At 43.5% G+C, this 13,047-nt stretch overlaps 1 protein-coding gene across 1 annotated transcript in view; it reads right to left on the bottom strand.

The window, feature by feature from the left end:
- Positions 1–13,047, bottom strand: part of ADCY8 (adenylate cyclase 8 (brain)) — a 227,901-nt gene that overhangs the window by 22,663 nt on the left and 192,191 nt on the right. Inside the window, 1 exon segment of the mRNA XM_010844318.1 lies at positions 4,955–5,033. Coding sequence (XP_010842620.1) covers positions 4,955–5,033 — 79 coding nt within the window.

The following is a 13,047-nucleotide window of genomic DNA, read 5'->3' as shown; positions in this document are numbered from 1 at the left end:
GAGGCTGGGCTTTGAACTCAGGGCATTTGGACTCCAAGCTGTGGCTCTTAACCCCTGCACTCTACGAACATGACTTCATTCAGCTGTTCCCCGACTCTTGATAGATAACTATTAGACTTTTCCTTTTGCAGGTAAAGAAATGGCAGGTCTGGGAGGTTGAACATCTCAAGGTCATCTATTCTTCCAGGAGCCTTGCTGGGATGCAAATTTAATAATTTGGTCCCAAGGCTTGAGTCTTTCTAAGCTGCACAATCCCAGTGCCTATCTTTATCAGACCCAGAAGTAAGCAACTAGAGACTTGACCTCGTTAATCTCTATCTTTGTGCTCAGGTGTGAGGTCCTTTGCTCTGAAAGGAGAGTTGAGGCCAAGCCCAAACCTCAGGGCTGCAGTGAATCAGGCATGAGGTGGGAGGCACCTGGCTGTCTGCTCTCTTCTGTCCAACATTCGGGATGTTCACCTGCCTCGGAGGAAGAGGAAGTGTTTGGCGTATTGCTTTCACATATGTGCAGGATGAGAGTCCCAATTATTCGGTTACATAACTGCCTCCGTCACTCTGGAGATGTACTGTTACACATGCTCCCACTGGGATGATGCTGTGTACCAGGCATCGGTGGGGATTATTCAGGCTTTAATAAAAATAGGGGACCTCTGAGTCACCAGGGAACACAGTGGGAGCCGGTAGCAGAGCCTGGAGTGGACGGACTTGATCCGGATGAACAGGACTCTGATGGGCGTCATGAAATGATGCTTGAGGTGATGCAGTTCTGCAGAAAGGTATCCTCTAACAGATAGGCAGCACCACATGGTGGAGAGGGCATGGACCGAGAAGTTGGAGCATTTGCATCCCTGTTTCTGTCTGGTTCTCCTTTGTGACTTTGTGACCTCAAGTGACTTGAGTCTCTGCTGCTGCCTTGCGACCAGATGGATAATAACACTTTCTCTGTTTGTCTTAGACTCTTGCTTCCAAAGTAAAATATCAATAGCTCACGATGTTTGAGCACTTACTCCAAGTGCAAATCACTGGGAGAGGTGTATTATAATTATATTCTCATATAATACTACAAAAAAACCTACAAAAAACCAATACTACAAATACTACAATACTACAGTTTTTTTTTAACTCTACAAAAAAACAGAAACTGTTACTATCATACCCACTTTGTAAGTGAGAAAATGGAGATACAGAATGTTGGATAAATGACTGAATGTCACTTATCTATTGAATGGCAGAGTTGGAGTTTGAATAATATCTACCCACTCCAAAGGTTACATCTGTAACTGCTACAGTTATGGGATGGAGCTATGTCATTTTAAAACCTTTTGAGGGACTTCCTTGGAGGTCCATGGGTTAAGACTGCTTTCCAATGCAAGGGGTGCGGGTTTAATCCCTGCTCGGGGAACTAAGATCCCACATGACTTGCAGCCAAAAAAACCAAAGCATGAAACAGAAACAGTATTGTAGCAAATTCAATAAAGACTTTAAAAATGGTCCACATCAAAAAAAAATCTCTTAAAAAACCTTTTGAAGGTTAAAAATAAAAAAGAAAATAATCAGATATCACTTAAGTACTCAGGCCCTCATTATTCACTTACTTGCTCTTACTTTATTCATATTCTTCATGAGATGTGGTTATCTGCTTTTGCAGGACAAGTGGAGAATAGAATAAACTGAATCAGAATTTCAGAAGAGCTTTGAGGAGGCACTAAGAGGCACAGAGTAATCCTTAAGGTAACAGGGAAGATAGAAACAGCTTTCCTATTCTAGAATGAGCCCCGACCCTGCTTCTGAACTTTCTCTTAGCCATCTCTGAGAATTTCTCACGTGTCAGTTTAAAACCCATGTGATGGAGTATACGTACACTTTTCTATAGGATTGCCTTGTCTGATTGTCATTTGCATGTCAGATGAAGAATTTCTCCCCTGTAACTAGAAGTCATCAGGACGTGGAGGACATGATCCCAGCTCTCACAGAAAACCAGAAAGACCTAAGTCGGGGGATACTGCCATTGGCCAGACTTTGACCTTTGGCTTAGTGTTACAGCTGAAACTGAAAAGCAAGGTAAGGTCATATTGTGGGACGGAATGCCCTTGGTGCTGTGAAGATACACAGACAGTGCTTTTTGTTTTTTCCCCGATTGAGAAAGTGGAAAGGTGGGCTCTGGAGACTGATCTGGGGTTGAATTCTAGTTCTCTCACTTTCTAGCTCAGCAGCCTGACTTCCTTCATCTGTAAAACAGGATCCATCATAACGACCATTCAGGTTGTTGAGATGGTTCGATAATTCAGGTGAAGTGCCAGACACATAATAGGCGGCTGATACATGTTAACTCTTGCCTTCTTTCCTTCAATTGCCAGGTTTAGTTTTATTGACTTTGTTCCCCTGAGCACATTTTACCATCAGCTTCCCAGGTGGCTCAGTGGTGAAGAATACACCTGCCAAGCAGGGGCCGCCATTTTGATTGCTGGGTTGGGGAGATCCCCTGGCAATCTACTCCAGTTTTCTTGCCTGGGAAATCCATGAACAGAGGAGCCTGGTGGGCTATAGTCCACAGGGTCACAAAAGAGTCAGACACGACTTACTGACTAAACAACATGTTACCATCCCGCTTTATTACAAATAACTTTATGTATGTATCTCTAGCTTCCTGGGGCTTTTGGCTGTTTCATCGCTGGTTTCTCAGGATTCATTACCTCCCTGTCTCCATGGTGATTCTCAGTGGTATGTTTCTATTTCTGCTCTGGCTGATAGTCTTCTTGTTTTTTTCCTTTCCTGGTTACTTTTATTTTTTTGAAGTACACGCACAGAGAGACGGACTGGGATCCAGAGCACAGCAGTGAAGCAGACGTCCTGGCTCTAGCAGAAAGTGATGAGTGTTGCTGCATTCATGGTCTGAGTCTGCATGGAGAAATCCTACCAGTTGTGGAGAACAGGTGACATCTCTTGGGTGAGGCCTGGTATGATGCTCCATGCAGAATAATTTCCTGCATCTCTGACTCTTGAGGTCCTTGGACAAGGCTGGTCCACGCATAGCACATCCCACATTGCATTATTTAGTGTTCACTCTCCTCCAGGAGACAGGAAGCCTTGGGGCTGGGGGTGGGGTTTTGCACGAGGCTATCCATGGTGCCCGTCCCAGATCCTGGCAGACAGGGAAGTGGCATCAATACTATAGGCTCTTTATCTACTCAGGACAAATCAATGATGAAGTGCCTCCTCTATCTCTGGAAAGGCAGTGCTCAAAATGCTACATACAATCATCTCAAATGATTCTTCAAAACAGCCCTAGTCAGGAATTACTGTCTTACTTTAAAGAGGAGGAAACAAAGAGTCAGGAGAAGGCCACAAACTTCTTGGAGGCAGGGTGGGATTGGAACCTTGGTTAGGATGGTCCTCAAGCCGGATTGGGGGTTTGGAATAGACATGTGCCTGTGAGTGTGCATGCTACGTTGTTTCAGCCGTATCCTACTCTGTGGGACCCTGTGGACTGTAGTTTTCCAGGCTCCTCTGTCCATAGGATTCTCCAGGCAAGAATACTGGAGTCTGTTCTATGCCTTCCTCCAGAGGATCTTCCCGACCCAGGAATCGAACCCACGTCTCTTATGTCTCCTGCATTGGCAGGTGGGTTCTTTGCCACTAGCACCACCCAGTTGGCATGTACACATACCTATATTTAAAACAGATAGCCAACAAGGAAGAAGGAAACAGCAGCCCGCTCCAGTGTCCTTGCCTGGAAAAGTCTGTGGACAGAGGAGCCTGGCAGGCTGTACAGTCCATGGAACTGCAAAAGGGTCAGACACGATTTAGCAAACAAACAACGATTGTATAGCACAGGGAACCTTGCTCCATACTCTGTGCGTGTGTGTGTGTGTGTGTGTGTGTGAGTTGCTCAGCCATGTCTGACTCTTTGAGATCCTATGGACTGTAGCCTACCAGGCTCCTCTGTCTACTACTCCTCTGGAGTGGGTTGCCATTTCCTTCTCCAGAGGATCTTTCCAACCCAGGGATTGAACCTATGTCTCCCGAGTTGCAGGCAGATTCTTTACTATCTGAACTCAATACTCTGTAATAACCTAAATGGGAAAAGATTTTGAAAAAGAATAGATACATATATAACTGAATCACTTTGCTGTACATTTGAAACTAATATAACATTTTAACTCAGCCATACTCCAATAGAAAATAAAAATTAAAAAAAAGCCCAAACACAAAAATCCCCAAATCTGATTTACACAACTTCCATTGTTATTGTTTAGTTGCTAGGTTGTGTCAGACCCCTTGTGACCCCATGGACTTAGCCTGCCAGGCTCCTCTGTCCATGGGATCTCCCAGGCAAGAATATTTGAGTGGGTTGCCATTTCCTTCTCCAGGGGAATCTTCCCGACCGAACCTGGGTCTTCTACATTGACAGGAAGATTCTTTACCACTGTCCCATCAGGTCAACTTCCATAGTAATAGTTTTATCCAGGCAACAGAACTGGGAGAGATCCCAGTGAAAGCTCTGTTTTTTTTTCCCCTTATAATCATTTCATTGAAGGAGATACACCAAAAGGGAATGAAAACCATATTGCTCTCCAAATCATCTCCAACTTAGTTTTTTATTAAGTGTTCCATACTAGGAATTGTTTTGTTAAGAATCACAACTTGCTGGGAATTCCCTGGCAGTCCAATCATTAGGACTCAGTGCTTTTAACTACCGGGGCCTAGGTTCAAACCCTGGTCAGGAAACTAAGATCCCACAAGCCATGCATGGCTCAGCCAAGGGGCCAAAAAAAAAAAAAAAGGGAGGGGGAGAAACAAAAGAAAATAAAAGAAGAAGAAAAAGAAGAATTGCCACTTGCTGCAAGCTACTAAAAGTCATTTATGCAGAGGTGAGTTGTGGTCCCCCAGGCCAGTTTTATGGCAGCAGGAAATGCCAGGTAACCACAGGCAGTCAGAGGAAGACGTCAGATTACCTGCTGTCCATGGTAGAAAACGGCAAGAAGAAACATGGCCATTAGCAGCAGTGACGCTTCCTTGGTCCCCAGGAAATCTCTGTCAAGAGGAGAAATGCAAATAGTGGCGTGGTTATTGACAACTATGAAGGGACTTCAAGGAGACCCATTATGAAACTGAGATTCAGACTGGAGTGGGATAAAAAGAAAGGAGCAGCTGTTTTCTGAGCTCCCACTGTATGATAGGGGCTCTCTGAAGGCCTCCACGTAGGCTAATCGGAAACCAGTTGACCCCCAAGGTCACAAGGTCACGTAGGTCATACCTGGTGGAAGACTCCAAAGTCTAGCATCTAGACAATGCATTCACATTAATAATGATGTCTTCTATTGCAAAAAGATTTTTTCTAAATTTCAAGGAGGTCTTACACTTTCTTGTCACAAAGGTCCATGTGAAGACAGACACTCTTTCTTCAGTGTCATCCCACTTAAGAGACAGGCACATGGTACTTGCTATGCGGCAGTGCCTGTTCTCAGTACTCTAAGAATCACACTTAGGTTTTTATTACAAAGTCTTATTGCAATTTTGGGCACTGTTGTTCTCCTTTACAATCTCTTTTCTGCATGGCTGCTAGAGTTTTGTTTTTTTAATACCAAGAAGAAAAGAGGGCAACAGAGGACAAGGTGGCTTGATGGCATCACCGACTCAGTGAACATGAGTTTGATCAGACTCCAGGAGATGGTGAAGGACAGAGGAACCTGGCATGCTGCAGTCCTTGGGGTCGCAGACTCAGACATGACTTAGTGACTGAACAGCAACAAAACCAGATCACATTACTCGTTTGCTTTATAGCTTCCCAACCACAAGCATACACATACTCAGAACTCATTCAAAGGTAACTTGACTCTGATGTGTTAAGGGACACAACAGGGCCATCAGAGATGAGATTCAGTGCTCAGAGAGTAGAATGGGCGTAAATATGGTGGCACCCAGGCCATCTCCAGCCTTCCCTTTTCTATTCTCCCTGGAGACTAGCAGGAGGAGCATGGGGCTCAGGGCAATACAGCATGAACTCAGCTGCCAAGGCTGGCTTTTCACCTCGCCTTACACTAAAAGACCCTCCCAGCTTACACAGGGCCAGACCCAGTCCAGCTCTCCAGGCAGAACAGAGATTCAGGAATGGAAATGTGCTTTCTCTTGGGGAGATACTGTGCACATGGGGACCCAGGGCTCCGAGGAACTCTGTAGGCTGCAACAAGATGCAGATTCATGAATTCCCAGTTCCATCTGCTTTTCCTTGGAGATAAGATGCTAATAATAGATGAAACTCATTATTACATCTCTTTTCTGTAGCCCCAGTGAAACACATAATTATTGACCATCTACTGTGTACCAGGCACATGATAGGGTACAGAACTGATGAAGATACCTTGCCTTTGCCCTCAGTACAGTTCAGTAAAGGAAAGAACGAGACAGATGGTTTCATAACATGGTATAACCCATAGTAAGGATACACTCTGGCTGCCATGGGCATATAAGGGAAGAGAAAGTAAACTAGGCTGGATATTCAGGCAAGACTCAAGAGCTGAATATTAAAGGTTGATAAGAGTCAATCCTAAAGGAAATCAGTCCTGAATATTCATTGGAAGGACTGATGTTGAAGCTGAAACTCCAATACCTTGGTCACCTGATGCAAAGAGCTGACTCATTTGAAAAGATCCTGATGTTGGGAAAGATTGAAGGTGGGAGAAGGGGATGACAGAGGATGGGATGGCTGAATGGTATCACCAACTCGATGAACATGAGTTTGAGTAAGCTCTGGGAGTTGGTGATGGACAAGGAAGCCTGGTGTGCTGCAGTCCATGGGGTTGCAAAGAGTTGGACACAACTGAGCGACTGAACCAAACTGAACTGAAGAGTTTGGGAGGAAAAGGGGGGAGGGGAGTCTATAGATATGAGACACAGATCTTGCTTAGCTAACAGCTGGCTAGTGCAGGGAGGATAAATAAATACCATACATCCAGTCTTAGGCCACACGCAGACTCAGCAGGAGAGAGTGCTCAGATCTGGTTGAGCTGTACAGTTACAGCTGGACTGTAAGTCATATATTGCCATCCAGAATTTTAGCGGCTAGGATTCATTCATTCACTCAGTCATAGTCACCACAGTGCTGTGCACAGGGACATACTAACAGAGCCCTTTTTTCATGTCACAATTCTCTGGCCCTTCAAGCTTGTGGACACCTGACAAAATAAAATGCTGTACTCATGCAGACCCAGCTTTCAGTCTCAGCTCTGCTGCTGACCAATGGTTTGACCTTGGACAAGCTACTCAATATCTCTGAACCTCAGTTTGTTGCCTTGGGAAGGACTCTAGTTGCATTTACCCCCTTAATTGTGAGAAATAATTGACCAAATCTTGGCAACACACATGCCTGACATGGTGTGTGGCCCATGTCTCCCTCTCTTTACCCCTTAAAGCTCCCAGTACATCAACTTGCTCCTAGTGGCGGCATTTTACAACATCATCATTCACACGGCCTAGATTGAATGGGACATGTCCTGTGTTCAGCTCCTCATGAATACAGCCTGAATGCCTGCTCTGACTGACACTTCTGATATGCTTTCCTTTGCGATGCAGAAGAATTTTTAAAGCTCAGCAACGTACCACATAAAACATACCTTCAAGACAAAACGTAAATACATCTTAAATCATTATGAAAGTAATGGTTGACTAAAAATAGAGAGATGACTAGATCACATTCGGAAGAAAAGTAAAGGAAAATTATGAATGGTTGTTGAGTCTTCAGGATGTATTTCAGATGGAAAAAATATGGCCTGAGTAGAGACTACAGAAAATGCACAGTAAGTTAGCCAGGCCAAAGAACATCCAGAAAGAATTGTGAGTTGAAAGGATTTTTTTTTTCTTTGTAACTTCTATGACTATTTGAAGAACTTCCAAAGAGAGCCAAATGGCTGAAATTTGTACAAAACTATAATACTTTGTCAGATATCAAGTGGCAGAGACACGAAACCAAGGACATTTGGAACTAATTTATTTGTGTTAACAAAATTACAGTATTGATAGTATCCTCACCCTATGCTCATAGAAAAGGACATAATTAAGTGAAGGCACATGTAGAAAAATGTGATCCTCAGGGCTACCACAATCTTCAGAGACCATCTTATCTGATACCTCATTAACTTAATATTTAATTTGAGCATTGATCATTGCAGAGTACTCATACTAGCTGTAGTGAATTCAGAAGCTAATACAAATTCACAAATAAAAAAAATAAAAATTGTGCTTCAGCGGATCACCCAGAGAAAACAATGATTAGTATTTTGGAATCGGCTCAATGTCATTTCCTTTTCCTTCATGCAAAAATATATTTATGCTTCCAAATTTAGAATCAGAGGGTTCAGACTGCTTGGTAACATATTTTTGCACTGAGTATGTATATGAAAATACTTCTGTGTAATTAAATACTGCACGATATGAATTTAATGGACCCATCGAATTCCATATTATGTGTGCCATACATCATATAATGGTCCTTGCAAGCCTTTCAATTTACTGATTGAAGACTAAGGCCCAGGAAGAATAAGATGCTTGCTCAAGGTCACATAGCTGATTTGTGTCCCAGGATGAGAATTCACATCTCAGGCACCAAGTCAGAGCGTTAGCCATTGCACATCTGATGCCAAATTTTAATGCTGCAATTAGTTCCCATTTCCCCTTGTGAAACCCAAAATAAACCAGCCAGTTTGAATTTATCTCTTATTCTGTTGCCATACTAATGACTGCATTTGCTTAGCACTGATTTTATGTCATACCTCTAATAACACTTTGTGTACATTGCCTACTTTAATTGTCACAGCAGCACTTAAAATATTATTCTTCCTGTTCTAGTAAAGCAGAAACTGAGACTCAGATGTTAAATGAGACACAAATCTAGTGAATGGTGAAAGCTGACTATCAATCCACATCTTAATGATGCTTTTTCAGTAAGCTACCACGGCTTTCTAACATGCACTTACTTATAATTACTTACCTCTAAGCTCCTTTTCCCAGATGGCTCAGTGGTATAGAACCTCCCTGCCAATGTAGGAGAAGAGGCAGTGGGTTCAATTCCTGGGTCAGGAAGATCCCCTGGAGGAGGGCATGGTAACCCACTCCAGTATTCTTGCCTAGAGAATCCCATGGAGAGAGGACCCTGGAGGGCTATAATCCATAGGGTCGCAAAGAGCCAGACACGACTGGAGTGATTAAGTAGGCAAGCTCCTTACAGTATCTTATTCATCTGTGCATCTGCAGAAGTTACTAAAGCCCATGGCAAAGGTTATGACACTTTGGTTCGGAAGCAAATTCTACCGACAGCATGGGGATCACATGGTTTGTGGGTGAATGAATGTGTGCTCAGTTGCTCAGCTGTGTGAGACTCTTTGCAGCCCTGTGCACTGTAACCTGCCAGGCTCCTCTGTTCATGAAATTTCCCAGGCAAGAATATTGGAGTGGGTTGCCATGCCCTCTCCAGGGATCTTCCCACTAACAGGATCAAACCCACATCTCTTGTGTCTCCTGCATTGGCAGATGGATTCTTTACTACTGAGCCACTCAGGAGATCACAGGCTATAGGTAGATGAAACAGCTTACTGTGAACTAGTGGTGTAATAGGATTCCAAATGAACTACTATTTCCATCAGTCACTCATTCATTTCATTCAACAAACATTTAGTTGGGCACCTGCTGCCAGATACTCCACTAAGTGCCAAAATTATGAACATGGGTAATGGCTCTTGCCCTTAAAAGCTCCTATTCTAACAGAGGAGGAGGACATGGAAATCAATGATTGAAACAGACAGAGATAAGTGCAATGATAAAAAATTATATGCACAGATTAGAAAATGAGGAATGATCAGAGACAGCTTCATGGAGGAGGCAGTCTTGAGCATGGTTGGCAAGGGGAAGAAAGTGCAGAGGCTCATGTGGGAAATAGCATATGGTTTCCCATGGCTGCAAAGCAAGATCTAAACAGTGACCTGTGGCGTTGTAGGAGATAAGGTTGGAGGAGTCAGTGGGACTCCAGGGAGGGTTTTGAAATTCTTGACAAACAAGTTGAACTTTTCTCTCTTGAGAGGTAACCAGGAACCCCTAAGGATTTTAAGAAGGATAATGAGTTGACCAGATGGCTTTGAGGAGGATGGCTTGAAAGGGCGGGTTAGGAGATCAGGTATGATACAGCAGTCCGGAGATGAAAGTAGGGATATTTCTAAGAATAGTAGTATTTGTGCTATAGAAAGGGTCATGTCTAACACAGTAAGTCCCCTACCCATGAACCTTCAAGCTGTGAACTTTCAAGGATGCAAAGATGCATTCACAAGTCCAATCACGCAAGTTAGTTCACAAGTCTGGCTACATTGTACATGCATGCGTCCTCTATTGTCTAGTGACATACAGCATACAGAAGTACAGCGTCTTTATTTGAAGACCAGGATGTCTGGAAGCAAGAGTAAAAGCAGTGGTGATGTACCTGGTACTGTACTGTAAGATTAAACATGTTTTCTTTATTTTTTGTGTTTGTTTTCTATGTATTATTTGCTTGAAAAACATTACAAACCTATTACAGTATAGAATTATTTGCCAACAAAGGCCCGTCTAGTCAAGGCTACAGTTTTTCCAGTAGTCATGTATGGATGTGAGAGTTGGACTATAAAGAAATCTGAGCACCGAAGAATTGATGCTTTTGAACTGTGGTGTTGGAGAAGACTCTTAAGAGTACCTTGGACTGCAAGGAGATCCAACCAGTCCACCCTAAAGGAGATAAGTCCTGAGTGTTCATTGGAAGGACTGATGTTGAAGCTGAAACACCAATACTTTGGCTACCTGGTGTGAAGAGCTGACTCATTTGAAAAGACCATGATTCTGGGAAAGATTGAAGGCAGGAGGAGAAAGGGACAACAGAGGATGAGATGGTTGGATGGCATCACCAACTCAATGGACATGAGTTTGGGTAAACTCTGGGAGTTGGTGATGGACAGGGAGGCCTGGTGTGCTGCAGTCCATGGGTCGCAAAGAGTCAGATACGACTGAGCAACTGAACTGAACTGATTATTTAGCCTATTGTGTTAGCTGGGTATCTATTTGTTGGACCTATCAACAAATTGGACTTATGAATGTTCTCAGAAGGGAACTTGTTCATATGTAGGGGACTTACTGTAATAATCACTTGTATTCATCAAGTGCTTATTCTATGCCAGACCTTGAGCTAAGTTTCCAATATCACAATTTATCTCTTGTATATTCCTACAACATAGGAACTATTATCACCCCCACTTCACGGATGAGAAGATCAAGGCTTACAGAGGTTAAGTCGCTTTTAATTCATTTTCTCAAGATCACACAGTTGGTTGATGAAGGTGCTGGGATTTGAAGACAGGTGGTTTGACTCCTAAACTTGTGCTCACAGGTGTCACGATGTAGTCGTCCTTACTAGGGTGCTGAGGCGGATGCGTTTCTAGGGACTGATGAGATACTGGCAGTGAGGGTGCCTCCCCTGTTTTGGGCTCAGTGTCACCCATGGAGATGGGGGTCGTCATGGAGGCGGCCTCATGAGCAGATAGAGAGTCTGAGTATTGGGGTCATCTCAGTGTGGATGTAGCCAGGATACCCTGTGCTAGGTTCTCTGTACTTTCCCCAGGACCCACTCCCCAGGAACAATCAGCAGAAATGCCCTGAACCAATGCGAGCTCCTACAGGATTGGTTAAATTCCAACAGCAGGAGCAGACAGTGACTGCCAAATGGATCCACAGTGACTACTGACCCGTTGATTTATAAACATGGCCGAGAGGGAAGGCTGAATGGACTCTTCCATTTCTTATCAATTTAATTCTGTTGATAGCAGAGTGTGAATCAATACAAGACTAACTGACAATCAACCTTGAGTCAGGAAGCTGAGAAAAGCAGCAACGAATTTGGGATTATGCACACTCTTAGAATCCTACTTAACAATTTAACAAAAAGTTTTTCCTTAAGAACTCAAAACAGAATTCAGAACTAAACCTTTCTCCTAAAAAGGAACGACGGGATAGGAGTGAACAGATCCTGAACACCTACAATGTGCCAGGCATGTCAGAGTCTCATGCAGCCCTACACTAGAGTACAGTTACTTTACTTTGCTGATGAGTGAACTGAGGTTCAGAGGTGGGAAGGGACCTTCTAATGCAGCAGAGTCTGGATCTGACGCCAGAGCCCTGGTTTGCTCCATTAATACTTTTAAAATTTCCTTTGAATGAATAATTTTAGATGATTTAATTTTTATTTTTACTACAAAAATGGCCTATCTGTTCATGTATATTTTTGCCCTCTTTTGTGCTGGTTTCTACTTGGTCATGGGACATCAGTTCTGGGTGTTCATTGGAAGGACTGATGTTGAAGCTGAAACTCCAATACTTTGGGCACCTGATGCAAAGAACTGACTCATTTGAAAAGACCCTGATGCTGGGAGGGATTGAAGGCAGGAGGAGAAGGGGACGACAGAGGATGAGATGGCTGGATGGCATCACCGACTCAATGGACATGAGTTTGGGTAAACTCTGGGAGTTGGTGATGGACAGGGAGGCCTGGAGTGCTGCAGTCCATGGGGCCACAAAGAGGGGGACACAACTGAGCGACTGAACTGATGGGACATCTGTTGCCACTAACCATTTAATCTAATTGGAAACTATTTTGACTTTCTTTGAACCCTGGGCATTTGGTGAGAGATTCTTCATCTTGATGTGAAAGACATGTTTGCAATATTTACAAAGATGGGCTTTTGAGCCAGAAAGACCTGAGTTTGAATCTGGATCTACCACCTACTGACTGTGTGCATCCACGTAATTATTGAACCTCTCTAAGCCTGTGTTAAAAGACACTTACTCCTTGGAAGGAAAGTTATGACCAACCCAGATAGCATATTCAAAAGCAGAGACATTACTTTGCCAACAAAGGTTCGTCTAGTCAAGGCTATGGTTTTTCCTGTGGTCATGTATGGATGTGAGAGTTGGACTATGAAGAAGGCTGAGCGCTGAAGAATTGATGCTTTTGAACTGTGGTGTTGGAGAAGACTCTTGA

Source organism: Bison bison, unplaced genomic scaffold, assembly GCF_000754665.1.
Source record: "Bison bison bison isolate TAMUID 2011002044 unplaced genomic scaffold, Bison_UMD1.0 scf7180017864199, whole genome shotgun sequence".
Taxonomy (NCBI): domain Eukaryota; kingdom Metazoa; phylum Chordata; class Mammalia; order Artiodactyla; family Bovidae; genus Bison; species Bison bison.
The sequence above is the reverse complement of the archived record's forward strand: the minus strand, read 5'-3'. Positions and strand labels throughout refer to the sequence as shown.